The sequence below is a fragment of the Vitis riparia genome, chromosome 18, assembly GCF_004353265.1.
Source record: "Vitis riparia cultivar Riparia Gloire de Montpellier isolate 1030 chromosome 18, EGFV_Vit.rip_1.0, whole genome shotgun sequence".
Lineage (NCBI taxonomy): Eukaryota > Viridiplantae > Streptophyta > Magnoliopsida > Vitales > Vitaceae > Vitis > Vitis riparia.
The window spans coordinates 36,776,483-36,792,294 of NC_048448.1; the positions used below are offsets into that span (position 1 = coordinate 36,776,483).

General features: G+C 33.1%; 4 protein-coding genes across 5 annotated transcripts in view; 2 read left to right on the forward strand and 2 right to left on the reverse strand.

Moving 5' to 3' along the window:
* LOC117906852 (disease resistance protein RPV1-like) overlaps positions 1 to 15,812 on the forward strand; it is a 70,998-nt gene that overhangs the window by 22,108 nt on the left and 33,078 nt on the right. The window lies entirely within an intron of this gene.
* The window catches only part of LOC117906857 (protein PARTING DANCERS homolog), a 70,117-nt gene that overhangs the window by 10,925 nt on the left and 43,380 nt on the right, over positions 1 to 15,812 (forward strand). The gene's annotated exons all lie outside the window — the stretch shown is intronic.
* LOC117906856 (non-functional pseudokinase ZED1-like) lies at positions 413 to 2,390 on the reverse strand. Of its 2 annotated transcripts, XM_034820099.1 has the most exons (3): positions 2,010 to 2,390; positions 776 to 1,489; positions 413 to 686 (listed from the first exon to the last, which is right to left on the reverse strand). In XM_034820099.1, the coding sequence occupies exons 2-3, from the start codon at positions 1,449 to 1,451 to the stop codon at positions 673 to 675; spliced, it is 690 nt and encodes a 229-aa protein (XP_034675990.1). In that variant the 5' UTR covers positions 1,452 to 1,489; positions 2,010 to 2,390; the 3' UTR covers positions 413 to 672. The 2 variants fall into 2 exon arrangements, with proteins under 2 accessions (XP_034675990.1, XP_034675989.1); XM_034820098.1 differs by having other exon boundaries at positions 413 to 1,489; positions 2,010 to 2,388.
* On the reverse strand, positions 3,979 to 6,323 carry LOC117906855 (non-functional pseudokinase ZED1-like). The gene is made up of 3 exons (XM_034820097.1): positions 6,198 to 6,323; positions 4,864 to 5,991; positions 3,979 to 4,181 (listed from the first exon to the last, which is right to left on the reverse strand). Exons 2-3 carry the CDS (start codon positions 5,916 to 5,918, stop codon positions 4,082 to 4,084), a joined length of 1,155 nt encoding a protein of 384 aa, XP_034675988.1. The 5' UTR covers positions 5,919 to 5,991; positions 6,198 to 6,323; the 3' UTR covers positions 3,979 to 4,081.

Here is a 15,812-nt window from a genome sequence, read left to right on the forward strand (position 1 = left end):
GTTTTTGTAAACACTTACTTTTATCTTGTTTATAATTTATAAAATCCAAAACTAAGTCTAGATTTGTTTTATGCATAGAGAGGCTATGTTTGGTTTTCCAAAAAATTCATGTGAAAATATAAAGAAAAGAAAATAAATATGAAAAATATAAAGAAAAAAAATTAAGAAAAATAAAAAAATAAATTTAAAATCAATAAACTACATTTATATGTTACTTCCAATTTATTCTAATTAGTTTTTCACCTTTACGTAAAGATTAACCAACATAAAATCACATAAATGTATAATTAATTTTAATTATGTTTGATTTTTCATATTTTTCATAATTAAATCAAATATAAGAAAATTATTTTTCTTTAACATTTTCTTTTATTTTCTTTCCTCTAAGTTTTCAACAACCAAACATACATGATAAATACAAAGATGTAAATTAGTGTGAACTAGTGAAAAGGAAATCAAGGGACAAACTTTTGAATTCTCCTAACTTCTTTTGCAGCATTCACTATGGTTGGTATCTCGTCCATATCTTTCATACTACATCTCATAGCAAGGTCAAATATGGCTTGAAATTGTAGCTCTTCATGTATCCCTCTTGGCTGAGCTAGAATTATAGGATCCACAATGCCATTGATGTCGCAGGTGTTTACAAAGCTTTGGGCATAATCTTGTATACTAGCTCTCTCCTCCTGCATTATCGAGTGCACCTTTTTCCCAATCAAAAGTTCCAACAGAAGAATGCCAAAGCTAAAAACATCATTTTTCTCAATGTACACACCTGAGATAAGAGTCTCAGGAGCCAAGTATCCAAAAGTTCCACGAATTTCATCATCCACTTGCATTTCACCTTCAGGAAGAGTGATAGAAAGCGAGAAATCGGATAGTTTGGCAGCACAATCTTGGTCCAAAAAGAAACTTGAGGGTTTGATATCGGTATGAATGATGGACCTAGGAAATGCAGTGTGGAGATAGGCAATTACATTAGCAATATCATAAGCAATTCTTAATCTACTTTTCCATGACAAAGGGTTGGGAGGAGAAAATATTCTATCTACGAGAGATCCACCAGATGGAAATTCATAAACTAGAATAGGGATTCGGGTTTCTAAGCAACATCCCAGTAGCTTCAAAGCATTCTTATGGCCGCTCATTTGTGAAGCAATAGCAATTTCATTGATAGCCATTTCAACACCTTCATAAAAGTTGGTCCTAATAGAGATTGTTCGACCTTCCAAAGAACCTTTGTACCATATGCAATTACCCACGTCATGGTCGAAAATCAGACTAGCGCTATAATCGTCTATTGCATTTTTAAGTTCTTTCATAGAAAAGCTTCTAATAGGATTGAAATACTTTCCATTAAAATAGGAAATTCGCTCCTTCAATAACAAGCTTCCATTCTTCAACATCGATTCCTTCATCTTCTTCAATTCCTTTCTCCTTATCTTGCCCATTCTTATCAATCTTGATTTTCTCTCTCCTTTTCCTTTTTCTGTTCACCAAAATTAATTCAGTAGTCAATAAATTATCACCCTAAAGGTTTCCTTAGCTTGTACTATAACCATTGAGGCTACGAAGTAAGAGCCGTGTTTTCAATCACAGAAGTCTACCACTATGTAGAAAAAAAGGAAGCCACTATTCTATTCTATGTTGCTTATTTACCCAAAAATTTAGGCTCCATTCATATGGTCCAGAGTGATACAAGAGGGGAAAAAAAATAAAAGTTCTTGTTTGATTTATTATGATAAATATAAAAGGAAATGAAAGAAAATTACCTATTTTTTTAATTATTTGTTGTTTATGTAGAAAAAAGAGAGAGAGAAATAAATTTGAGGAAATATGCAAAAAAGAAAAAAATATTTTCTCTCATCAAATATAGAAAAACCATTTTTTTCTTTTTTTTCTTTTTTTTTTTTGAAACCCAACTTAATCTAAGATCTAAGAAAAGGAATTCAAAACAAAGAAAAATATCAGACCAATAAAGTTTGGGAAACCAATAGAAAAGCAGGTACCTTATGGGTGTGGCTGAGGTGAGGTGATCAAGAAGAAGCGCGGCTATAGATGTTGTGATGAGCTGATCCCCAATTTAAGATGTCATGGTGGAGTTCACAGTAGAGATTTGTGAAGGAAGAAGACTTTGAGCTATTGCAATATCTATAACCCAAAATTATACTCAAGCCAAGTTTGTATTTGGTTGATTAATTAACATTATCTGCTTGGACAGGTGCAACTAACCAGCCCCATGTCCTATTTATTTAGCTCTAAGACAGCTTGGAACAGTAGAGAAACCTCACTAGCCAACAGCAAAAGAGAAGACCATTGCTAAACTTTTTAGTTGGAGCCCACATCTTTTGTGAAAGAATAGTAAGGCCTTATCAATTTTCTCTTACAATAATTATGCTCTTTTAAAGTTATGTTTGGTTCTAAAAAATAACAAGGAAAGATAAAATTGTCTTATATAAAATATTAAAGAAAATAAAATATAATTAAAATTAGTTAAAAACTTATATATTTTTAAATTATTTAATTTTCATATCAAAAAGTTAAAAAGATGTGAAATGAATTTAGAGTGACATAAAAACAATTTATTAACTTTATTTATTTACTCTATCTCTACTTTTTCTTTTTATTTATTTTTTTCTTTACATTTTCCCTCAAATTTTCTAAGAACCAAACACAATTTTGTTAAAATCATTTTTACAATATTCCATTAAGTATTATTTAGGATAACCTTTGCACCAATTTGTAAAAACATTTTGGTATGCAAATTTGCCTTGAATTGAATTTTTTCACACTCCATTCAGGTTGAGTTCTAAAGAAAGGTTCAAAGAATTCCAGCCAAAGTTAAATTTGATAAAACATTTATAATTTATATTATAATTTTTTTATTTGCCAAAATTTATTCATTTAATTTTTTTATATTATAAAGTTTGACCCTATATCTCCCTATACTCAAAAAGGGTATTCAATTTTCTTCCCTTCTTAATATTGATTTCCCTCTTATTTTTCTTGAGGTCTGATAACCTGACTAATAATTAATGAATTATCACCAAAGATATTAGGATAATCTAAAAATTTTGATGGAAAGTTTGAAGAAAAGAAATTAAAAGGGGGAAAGTAGATTAAAAAAAATAAAAATAAAATTTCAAATAATAAATTATTTTATATTTCGATTCAAATTCATTTTACTCATTTTAAGTCTTATATATAAAGTTTAAATAATTTAAAAATTTATAAATAACATTTAACTAATTTTAATAAACCAAATTGTTGTGTCATACCAAAGTTTTAAACTAATCAATAATCATGAATCATCCAATGATTAGAATTGGATTGGAATAGCTCCCATCAAAATAAGAAATCCATTCTTCAACATACATTCTCTCTCTCCTTCTTTGTTAATGCTTGATTCCCTTTCACCTTGCCCATTCCTGCCCTCCAATACTAAATAGATTATCATCATGGAGTACTGCCCTTTCTAATATAATATTGACAGACCTAAATTATTGAAACAATATATTAAGATAATATAATCTTTGTCATTAGAAATTTCTTCCCAGTTTAATTCAAAGAGAGAGGAAGAGATAGCAACTGTTTTCAATATTCTTGGTCAATAGAAATTTCAAATATGAAAGGACCATAGGAGATTCAAATCACAGATGAAGTTTCCTGCTGCTTTCATTGGAAAATATTTCTGAAAACCAGTGTTCCACAAAGATAGATCCTCCAATAGGGGAGCAAGAAATAAATTTTCCATGTAGAAAAGGAAAAATCATGCAAGGGGATCCAAGAAAAAGAAATTTTCCATGTAGAAAAAGGAAAATCATGCAAGGGGATCCAAGAAAAAGAAATTTAAAGCCAAAACAATTGACCAAAGAAAGCAGCTTGTACCTTCATCTTTGTTCAACAATTCAAATTTAATCTAAAATGGGAAATAAATAACTCTTTAACATTATTATAATTTATTTTGGAATCATGCTCTTAAGCATAATATACATACAAATATATATAAAAGTCTCACTTAAAAAAATAAGAAATTTAAATAAAATATACGGTCTTTCACACATTAATTTAAAATACCACATTATTCGAGAGTCTTTCGATGGCACAAGAGACGTGTTGATCCAATATTGTACGTAGAAAACATATCATTGCGAATTGCTTCATCAGAAATGAAATTTCCCCTAGAACATTTATGTCATGTTAGAAAAAATAAAAAGGAAAAGCAAAAGAATAACAGAAAAAGAAAAAGAAAAAGAAAAAATGAAAAGAGCAAAAAATAGAAAAGCAAAAATGAAAAGAAATAAAACATATAAGATGAAGATTAAGAAAACTACATTATACGGGGAAGAACTTATTACAGCAAATGCATCATTTTTCTATAACTTTGATTAGATCACAATCTAGATAATTCAAATACAATATACATTTAAATATATTAGAACTTGATATTTGATCTTTAATATAATGGGACTTAATTTATCTTAGCTTCAATACAATATTTTTTTTAAAAAAACTTAAGTTGATCGAGTTTGTGCTAAGCCAGGTAGTTAGATGGTCAGATTAGATTTAGATTATTTTATCCCCAAATATTTATTATTATTATTATTATTATTATTATATATCCAATTTTAAATAGTAAATAAGATAGAAACAAACTTGTAAACATTTTTAAAAAAAATAGAAAATAAAATTATATGTATAATAAATGTCATTTAAATAATTTATAAAAAAAATATTAAATCAGATTGGCTAAGTTACACGGTCATTAGATATGAAGTTGAGTAGATGGTAAAAATTATAATTAATTTATGAATCATTTTTCTAAAAAAAAAATAAGAAGAAGAAGGAAGTGAAGAAACATACCTTTGAATTCGCCTGAGTTGTTTTGCTACATCCAACATGATCGGCCTCTCCTCTGCATTCATTCTACGACACTTGAGAATAAGTCGGAATACTGCTTGAAATTGATGATGGTGGGGGACTCCTCCCCCCTCTGCTAGAATAGTAGGGTCTACAATCCCATTAATTCCATGATTTCTGATATAGGATTGTATGCAGTCCATCAGATAATCCTCCTTTAGATCGTCCATGGAACCTTTGGACACAACTAATTCACGATAGTCCTTTCCCGTTAGAAGGTCGAATAAAAGCAAGCCAAAGCCAAACACGTCACTCTTCTCTGAATACACACACAGCCGCAATACTTCAGGTGCTAGATATCCTACAGTCCCGGAAATACGTAAACTCTGTACTTGTGTTTTGCCCTCAGGGAGTGCCATACATAATGTAAAATCAGAGAGCTTCGCACACAAGTCTTGGTCCAAGTAGAAATTTCCAGGATATATATCTCTATGAATGATTGGCCTGGGAAACGCAGTATGGAGATATGTAAGCACTGAAGCAATCTCATTTGCAATTTTTAATCTACTCTTCCACGATAAACCAGTTGGATTGGATCTTAATTGATCCCCAAGATTTCCATTCATTGGAAATTCGAAAACTAAAGTGGGGATTTGTGTTTCTAAGCAACATCCCAAAAGCTTCAAACTATTCTTATGCCCGCTCACTTGTGCTGCAACTGACATTTCATTAGTAACCATCTCAGGATCAGCCAAAAAACCACGAGAATGTGTTGCAATGGAATGATCAAAATACTTCTTCACAAAAACCACTCGACCTTCCAAACAACCTTTATACCATTTGAAACGGGACGAACATGTAAAAATTAGATTCCCATGATTGTAATTGTCAGTAGCTTTTTGAAGCTCTTTGGCCAAAAAGCTACGCATGGGATTGGAGTATTTGCCATTAAAATAAGAAATTCTCTTCTGCAATAACAACCCTCCATTCCTCAATATGCACTCCTTTCTCTCCTTCTTCCCCATCTCAATGTCGGTTTTCTCTCTTCTTTTCCACATATCAAACTAAACCCAAGACTTTTTCCTTCTTAGTCTCCTTCCTCAAACTGTGATGATATGGGTAGCTACTAATCTGCCAGCAGAAAAAAGAAACGAAAAGAAAAGAAAAGAGCCATAATATTCAATATTAATCTTGGTTGTACCCTTGCTAGAATTTTTTTTCCATGTAGATATAAAACAAAACAGAAATAATTGAGAAATAAGAATCCAAGAAAAGAAATACATTATCATCTAGCTAGAGTTTTAGTCATTAATCTCAACGGAAAAGTAGCTAGGTACCTCTTAGAGAAGATCCTCTCAGACCTTGAGAAGGGCTTCAAGTCTTTAGGTGAGACGAAGCTGAAAGAGAGAGAATAGCCATTCCCTTGAAGCCATTGCAAGATAGAAATAGAAGTAAAAGATGTCCAGCTGGAGTCCACACGTTTTTGTCATAGTAAACCTTGACCTTAAAAAGGCAGATTGTTGACTAAAAAGTGCTCAAGGGGTGTTTGGTGCCAGATTTTTGAAAAATAAAAAAGGTTTGCAGTTTAAAAAAATATTTATTAAAATATAACACTTTTCAAATTATTTACGAATTTACAGTATTTTTTATTACATCAAATCAATAAGAAGTTGTCACTTTACCAAAAAACTTCAAGTCAAATATGAAAGCTACTTTTTGATACAATAACTTTCAAAATTAAACGAAGCCCAATGTTGAAAAGACAATTTTCAATAGAATTTTTTTAAAAACGTTATTAATTTAGAAATAATTTGAAAAGTATCATATTTTAATAAAGATATTTTTAAAATTATTAGATTTTTTCAAAATCTCATTTGTTACCTTCTACGAAGTTGTTTGCTATGAGATATGAGACATTATAGTTAGCTTAAGAGGGTATGAAAGAGAAATAATTAGCATCAATTTGAATATCATATTTAAAAAGAATACTTTTATTAAAAATAAAAATTATAGTATGAATCTTGTATTCATAATAAAAAAAATTAATTATAATATCAATTTGTGGTAAATAGTTTCTATAAAATCTTATCATGAATTTTTTATTTGTGATAAATAATTTTTACTGGATAATTTTAATTCAGACTTTGTCATAAAATTTGATCCAAGATAAGCCTCAATAACGTAATTTTTTGTTAAGGTTATCAAGGAAACTGATAATTTCAAACAAGTGCCAACTCAAGTCTAGCTGTCACCATGAATATTACCAGATTTTGTGCATTCTTATCTTTGTAAATATTGCTTTTAATTGTGATTGTAAATTTACTTTTCCGTTACATATTTTTGAATGCCTAAAACTAAGCCTCTCGGGTTGTATAAAGATATAGAACATGAATAGAAAAAAATAGTGAATTCTCTTTTATGGTATCAGAGTCGAGCCAAACCTCTAACGAGTATCTTTCCTTTCTTGCTTCTTGCAACATGGCTGCTATCTCTGCATCTACCATTGATTCACCTATCATCACCATCAATGCTGCCACTACCATCAACGAAAAACTCACCCCCTCTACCTTCCCCCAGTGGAGGGCTCAATTTGAAGCCTTGCTCATTGGCTATGATCTCATCGACTTTGTCACAGGTGTAAAAAAATGCCCTGCCATTGATGCAACAAATTCCGCTGCCTCCAAAGCCGCGAACTCCCACTAGGTTCGCCAAGATAAACTTATCCTCCACGCCATCCTTGCTTCCACCTCCACCACTATTACCTCTCTTCTTGCTGCCTACAAAACATCCCATGAGGTTTGGACAACACTTAACCGTTTATACGCGGGAAATCACGGACGCGTGCGATGCAGCTCAAGGAAGATTTGACTTTGAGCACTCGTGGAACTCGCACTGTCACTAAGTTCCTTCACGGAATCAAAGTGATTGTCGATGAACTCGCAATCATTGATCATCCGGTTTCGGATGATGATTTAACCCTCTACATTCTCAATGGATTGGGTCTTGAATTTAGAGAAATTGCGGCACCCATTGGTGCTCGTGAGACCTCTTTGAAATTTGAGGAAATTCATGATCTTCTTGTAGGTCATGAGAGTTACCTCTGACGGCTGGAAAATCAATCAGCAGCAACATTTGTTCCCACCGCTCATTACTTTCATCGGCAAGGAGGTACTTCTGGGCAACATAAACCGAGCCCTAAGTCTTCCTCCAACAAGACTCACATCAACAATTGGCATCACAAAAATGGGCCCTCCAATTCGGGTCATAGGAAATTTAAACTGAAATGCCAATGGTGTGATCAAATGGGCTATATGGCCAAAAATTGCCCAAAAATGTCTTCCGCTGACTTCACTACAAATTGTGCAGCATCTTCCCAAGGAAATAATCACAAGTGGCTTGTTGACTCGACGACATCTCACAGTATGACAACCAACCTCTCTAATCTGTCGATTAATTCTAAATATGATGGTACTGATGAGGTGGTAATTGGTGATGGATCAGGTCTGCCTGTGTCTCATATTGGTTCATTATCTCTTGCATCGTCTAATCGTGTCTTTCATTTACATGATACCCTTTGTGTTCCCACAATCCAAAAAAATCTTATTTCTATTCACCACTTTACCAAGCATAAGAATGTTTACCTTGAATTTCATCCTACTTATTTTTTGGTGAAAGATCGAATCACGGGGGCGATACTAGTCAAAGGCGAATGTGAAGATGGAGTGTACCCATTTCCGGAGCATCTACCACCAAACTCCAAAAATGTCGTTGCCTATGTTCATGAATGTACTACACCCGATGGATGGCACAAACGACTTGGTCATCCATCGTCAAAATTGGTCAACCATTTAATTCATGTTTTTTATTTACCCATCAATAAAAATGGTCATTTATCTCTTTGTACGTCATGTTCTCAAAATAAAGCTCATCGCCAAACTTTTAATACTCATGGTCTTACTAGCACTGCTCCCATGGAATTGATTTACACAGATGTTTGGGGTCCATCTCATGATATTGGTATTGATGGTTCAAAATATTATGTTATTTTTGTTGACCACTATACCAAGTACATTTGGCTCTATCCCATGACTCATAAATCAAATGTTCAAACAATTTTTCCGTAATTCTGAAATCTTGTGGAAAATAAGTTTAACACAAAAAAGTCTCTACTCCGATAATGGTAGGGAATATTGACCTCAAATCCTATATTTCTGTTCATGGGATTAGTCATTACACAACCGCTCCACACACTCCCCAACAAAATGGTATGTTTGAAAGACAACATCGCTATCTAGTCGAGACTGGTCTCACCTTACTCACGGATGCTCACATGCCTCTCTCATTTTGGCCATATGCGTTTCAAACTGCTGCCTATCTTATAAATTGAATGCCCACCTCGACTTTGAACAATCAATCTCCGTTTGAAAAATTGTTCAAACAAATGTCAAATTATCTCAAGCTCAAACAATTTGGTTGCCTATGTTATCCATTAACTAGGCCTTATAATAAACACAAACTTGAGCCCAAGGCCCAACCATGCACATTCATGGGTTACAGCCTCTCCCAAAATGCATATCTATGTTTTGAGCCCACTACCCAAAAGCTTTTCACTTCTTGGCATGTCATATTTCACGAAGGAACTTTCCATTTTCCAAACCCTAAAAATCTCGGCTCTCCTTCATTTGCTGCCAAAGACTCGTCTGTCATGATCTCATTGCCGAAACTCCTCTTGGTTCCACGTAGCACTACTGAATCTTCGGACGTGGGTACTGAAGTCTCACCATCGCTTGAGAATGGGTCATCCCCTGCACCGACTCCTCTCCAGGTAAGTACTCTCTCTTTTTCTCCCTTGATTTCAAGCCCACTCCCTTCAATAAAAGTGCATGACCCTGTTGTCTCTAATAATGAAGTGCGCACCCACCAAATGACTACTCGATCCATGAATGATATCTATAAGCCAAAAAAATTGTTTCTTGTCACTAAACACTTTCTTCCATCCTCCTTGGAACCCACTAGTGTTACTGAAGCACTCACTGATTCCCGATGGTGTGACGTTATGTCTTCTGAATTGACTGTGTTAATGCATCACAATACATAGCAACTCGTACCACCTCTGAATGATTGTAATATTGTTGGCTGTAAGTGGGTGTTTCGGATTAAGAGACATCCTGATGGATCTGTTGATCGGTTCAAGGCCAGACTTGTGCCCAAAGGATTCAATTAGAGACCAGGACTAGATTACAAAGAAAGATTCAGTCCTGTCGTCAAACCGGTCACAATACGCACTATCTTAACTCTTGCTATTATGCAAGGTTGGTCTCTAAGGCAGTTAGACGTCAATAATGCCTTTCTTCATGGGCATCTCACAGAAAAAGTGTATATGAAGCAACCACCTGGCTTCAGGAGTCCTAAAAAACCAAATCATGTTTGCTGCCTTACAAAAGCAATCTATGGACTAAAACAAACACCTCGTGCTTGGTATTTTGCTCTTAAATAGGCATTGTTAGAATTTGGTTTCATCAATGCTAAATCCGACTCTTCTCTATTTGTGTTTCATGATGGTTCCATACTTGCCTATTGCTTAGTTTATGTTGATGATTTGATTCTCACTGGCAACAATTTAACTTTTGTTGCAAGCATTATTAATCAACTTGGACAAAAATTCTCTATCAAAGACTTGGGGTCCCTACATTTTTTCCTCGATGTTGAGGTCATTCCTACCAAAGACGACCTATTTCTAACTCAGCATAAGTATATTCGAGATATTCTTGCCAAGACAAGTATGGATGGAGCTATGGATGTCACAATTCCTCTCTCTACATTGGTTTCTCTACAATTGGCAGATGGTTCGCCATCCATTGATTCAATCGAATATCATAGAATGATTGGAGCATTGCAATACTTGTCCTTAACTCAACTTGATATAAGCTTTGCTATCAACAAACTCTCACAGTTTATGCATTGCCCCACACAAACTCACTAGACCGCAACTAAAAGGTTGTTGCAATACTTGAAGAACACCAATTTTCATGGCATTAATATTAGAAAAACCTCAAGCCTAACACTCACATGCTTCTCAGATGCTGATTAGGCTGGCAGCTTGGATGATAGAAAATCAACTTCAGCTTATGTCCTCTTCCTTGGTCACACACCCATTTCATGGAGCTCTAAAAAGCAACGTGCAATTGCACGGTCATCAACTAACGCTGAGTATAGGGTTTTAGCAACGGTTGCAGTAAAGTCCATGTGGCTGCTATCTCTATTCCAAGAAATGAAGTTTACATTACCACAACCACCTTTACTCTTGTGTGATAATTTGGGTGCAACCCAGCTGAGTTTTAATCCTGTCCAGCATTCAAGGACGAAGCATATCCAGATAAACATTCACTTTGTGCGAGATTTGGTTGAAAAAAAATTTCCTAATATTTGGCATGTTCACACTAATGACCAGATCGCCGATTTACTCACCAAGCCACTTTCCAAACAAAAGACAGACTATCTACAGGACAAGATTGAATTATCCGATGGTAGCTCATTCTTGTGGGGGCGTATCAAGGAAACTGATAATTTCAAACAAGTGTCAACTGAAGTCTAGTTGTCACCATGAACATTACCAGATTTTGAGCCTTCCTATCTTTGTAAACATTGCTTTTAATTGTGATTGTAAATTTACTTTTCCGTTACATATTTTTGAATGGCTAAAATTAAGCCTCTCGGGTTGTATAAAAATATAGAACATGAATAGAAAAAAATAGTGAATTCTCTTTTAAAGGTTATTTGTTTAGCAACAATACAATTGCCCATGTTGTTGAGTGGGGTTTGGGATAAGAATTGATGTTGAAATTGAACATGGCCACTGTCCACATCCAGGTGTTTCTAGATTTGATCCATAAATATTTATGTGAAAAAATATTCTATTTTCGTTAAGATTTCTTTCATACAAACGTGTTTGATTTGATCCATAAATATTCATGTGAAAAAAATATTCTATTTTCATTAAGATTTCTTTCATAAAAACATGTTTTTTAAGCAATCCATTACTCTTAGTATGAAAAAAAAATACAAGTCCTTATTACAAATTCTCCTTTATAATATGATTTGGGACGAGTTTGAAATAAAATTACTATTCATATAAGAAATGTGATCAACTTACAAAGAACCCGATCATGCTAAAAATTCAAATGGAATATTTATAAACAAAAAAAAAAAAACAAACAAACAAATAAAGGCCATATGATTTGACTTTTACTGATGTTTTAAGTATTTAAATATAAAATTTATGAAAAATGAAAGTATATAAAGTTGGTCGAGCCCCTACTCATCCCATACCCTCTAATCTTAATTTTAAATTTTATTTTTATGTATTTTATTTTTGTTGTTATTTTTTGTTATACCTAAAAAATTATCAATTACTCTGCTATTGATGCAAGCAGAAAACAAAGGTAAAGTGTACAGAAACAAAGAAATGAAGAAAAAGTAATTTCTTATTTTCTATATCAAAAAATATACAAGCAAGTGAGTATTTATATATAAAAAATTGAGCTGAATGATAGTTGGAAAATAACAAATTACAAACTAAAAAATTAATTGCTAACTAACTAAAATTAAGTTGAGACTTAATTACTAACTTTCTGTACCCCTCCCCCCCAATGGAATTGGTGCTTGGTGAAAATCAAACAAGCTTAACTTGGACAACAAAAAAAGAAAAGAAAAACTAGGAGCAAATGAAGCTTTTGTGAATATGTCTGCAATCTGAAGCTTGGAAGAAATGTGTTGAGGTAAAATAAATTCTTACTTAAATTTATCTCAAACCAAATGATAATCAATCTCCAAATGTTTGGTACGTTCATGAAATACAAGATTGACTGTAATGTGAAGAGTTGCTTGGTTGTCACACCAAAGAGGAATAGAGAGAGAAGAAAGAAAACTAAAATCCTATCAGAGATAAGATATCCATTGCAATTCACAAACAGTGGAAGTCATGCTTCTGCATTTTGCATCAATAGAAGAACATTACATAATAGTTTGTTTCTTGGTTTTCCAATAAATCAAAGTTGATGCAAAGAAAATAAAGTAACCAGTAAGAGTGTAGGAGGCCCAATCAGCATCACAATAAGCTTGAAGCTTTAAAGAATTAATAGAAGGGAAAAATAATCCTTTAGAGAGACAGCCCTTGAGATAGCGTAGAACATGTAAGGAAACAGTCCAATGAGCTTGACAAAGAGCATGAACAAATTGACTTAGTTGTTGAATAACATAAGTAATATCAGGTCGAGTAAATCCCAAATAGAGAAGACGTCCAATTATCTTTTTATATCTATATGGATTGGAGAGTAAAGAGCCCATAGTTGTAGAAAATTTATGGCTTAGAGGAAGTGGAGTAGTAATAGGTTTGACGCCTAATAAACCTATATCCTTAAGAATGTTTAGAATATACTTTCTTTAATTGACGTAAATACTAGTAGTAGAATGAGTTATCTCAAAACCAAGAAAATACTTAGCATAACCAAGATCATTAATGGTAATCTGAGAATGTAGAAATTGCTTAACAGCAACAATATCATCTTCATTAGTTCCTATGACTAAAACATCATCCACATATAGCCTTAGAATAACCTTCTGGAGGCTGCATATAAACTTCTTCATCCAAATAACCATGCAAGAAGGCATTATTGGTATCTAATTGATGAATTGGTCAAGACTTTGCAACAATAATAGCTAGGAACAACTTGATAGTAACAAGCTTAGCAACAAGTGAAAATTTGTCAAAATAATTTATTCCTTCTATCTTATTATAATCCTTTGTTACTAGTCTTGCCTTAAATTGATTAACACTACGATTAGGTTTAAATTTAACCTTATAAACCCATTTGGAACCAATGGCTTTCTTACTTGCAAGTAAATTTATTAAATCCCATGTATGATTATCCTTTAGAGCAATAAGCTCTTTGTTCATTATTGCAACCATTTTGCATGAACACTAACCTATTTATAAGAAACTGGTTCTTGGATATGTGACATATTAGCAAGAAAAGCCATATATGATGGACAAAAGGTAGAAAAAGTAATGAATGGAAAAGTGTTGGGTGTATAGGAGGAAGTAGGGTCAGGAGTTGTGATTAAAGAAGCATTGTCAGTAGATGAAGTAATAGAATCTATAACATTTGAAACAAAGACAATCAACTAAGTTGGTTTCCTTTTAACTTGAGTACTTTGCCTTAGAGGTAAAACAAGAGAAGTAGATATAGAAGATGTAGAGAGCAAGACGAGTAGAGTAGATATAGATGAATCAAAATGTGTAGGGAGTGAGAAATAGGAAGAACATCAGCGGTATCTGCATCAATAGGAATAGATGGCAATGATGGAGTAGAAACAAAAGGAAAAATGTTTTGATAAGGAAAAATATCCCCATGAAACATAATATCTCTAGAAATATAGATGTGATGAGAATGTAAATCATACGCCTTGTAAGCCTTTTGACCAAAGACAAAGCCAATGAAAACACATTTAAAAGCTCGAGAAGCAAATTTATCCTTATGAGGTTGTGTATTAGTATCCTAACAAAGACAACTAAAGCATTTTAAAACATTGTGATAAGGTAATTTATCATACAAAAGCTCATAAAGAGTTTTCCAAGAAAGATTGGAGCTAGGAAGTCTATTAATGATATAAGTAGTAGTTAAAATAGAATCTCCCTAAAATTTCTTTAGTAAATGTGACTGAAACATAAGAAAACGTGCAATTTGTAGCAAATCTTTATGTTTTCTTTCCACAACACCATTCTACCGTTGTAAGATTTCTTACGTATGATGCCCAAAGTGGAAAATAACATCTCACATTCTTTATTGACAAACTTTGTTTCATTATCAATTCTAATAGTTTTAACTTGAATATGAAACTAAGTTTAAACCATTTTGAATTTTTTTTTTTTCCAAAGTGAACTATTTGATATTTGTGGCATAGCAAAAAAGTCTAGGTAACACGAATATAGTCATCTACAATAGTTAAAGCATCATGTGCTCCTGAAATGGAAGGTTGTTTATAGGGTCCCCAAATATCTAGATGAATCAAATCAAAATTATGACTTGCATGAATTTGACTCCTAGGAAATGGTAGCCTGTGTTGCTTTGACAGAGGATAAATGTCACAAGAAACAAAAGGTTCCACAAAAGAGTTTTCAAGAAAATGTACATATTGTAAAACCATAGAAGAAGCATGTCCAAGTCTCTTGTGGCAAAAAAACTCAAAAGGTACTTTATTTATGTAATAGGTATCAGTGCATAAAAGAATAGCAAATGATTTAACAAAAGAAAAACATGATTGATCCAATATGTATAGACTCCCTATCACTTTACCAACTGCCAAAATTTCTTTAGCCTTCAGGTCTTGTAGAGCGCAACAGGCAGGGGAAAAAATAAATCTATTACGGGTTGTCTTTGCAAGCTTATGCACAGACAATAAGTTGAATTTAAAACTGGGCACATGCAAGGTTTCTAAAAACACTATTCTAGGATGTAAAGTTACATTTCCAACATGATGTACATTTTGATTGATCCATCTGGTAGGTACACAGGTATCAGTTTAGTCAAAATGGTTCGATGATCGTAATCAAATCAATGCACATATGGTTTGATGCTTTTGTTTCAATAATCCAAGTTTCGAGCTTTAATAAATCAAGAGTATCCAGTGCATAATTAAGAATGGTACTTGCATATTCTCCTAGTGTGCAAGATTTATGTAATTCCCATCCATAGTTGATTTTCCCTTCATGTATTTAGTTATCTCCTATTGTATAACCTCTGCTATAGAACTTGTTAATTTTGCATCTATACCAATCCATTGATCACAGACAACATCCAGAGGTGTGTCAATCACATTGGCGGTTAATTTACTTGGTACCTTTTCTTTTTGCTCCTATAGTTGTTTAAACCAATCTAAATAACCTTGTAGAT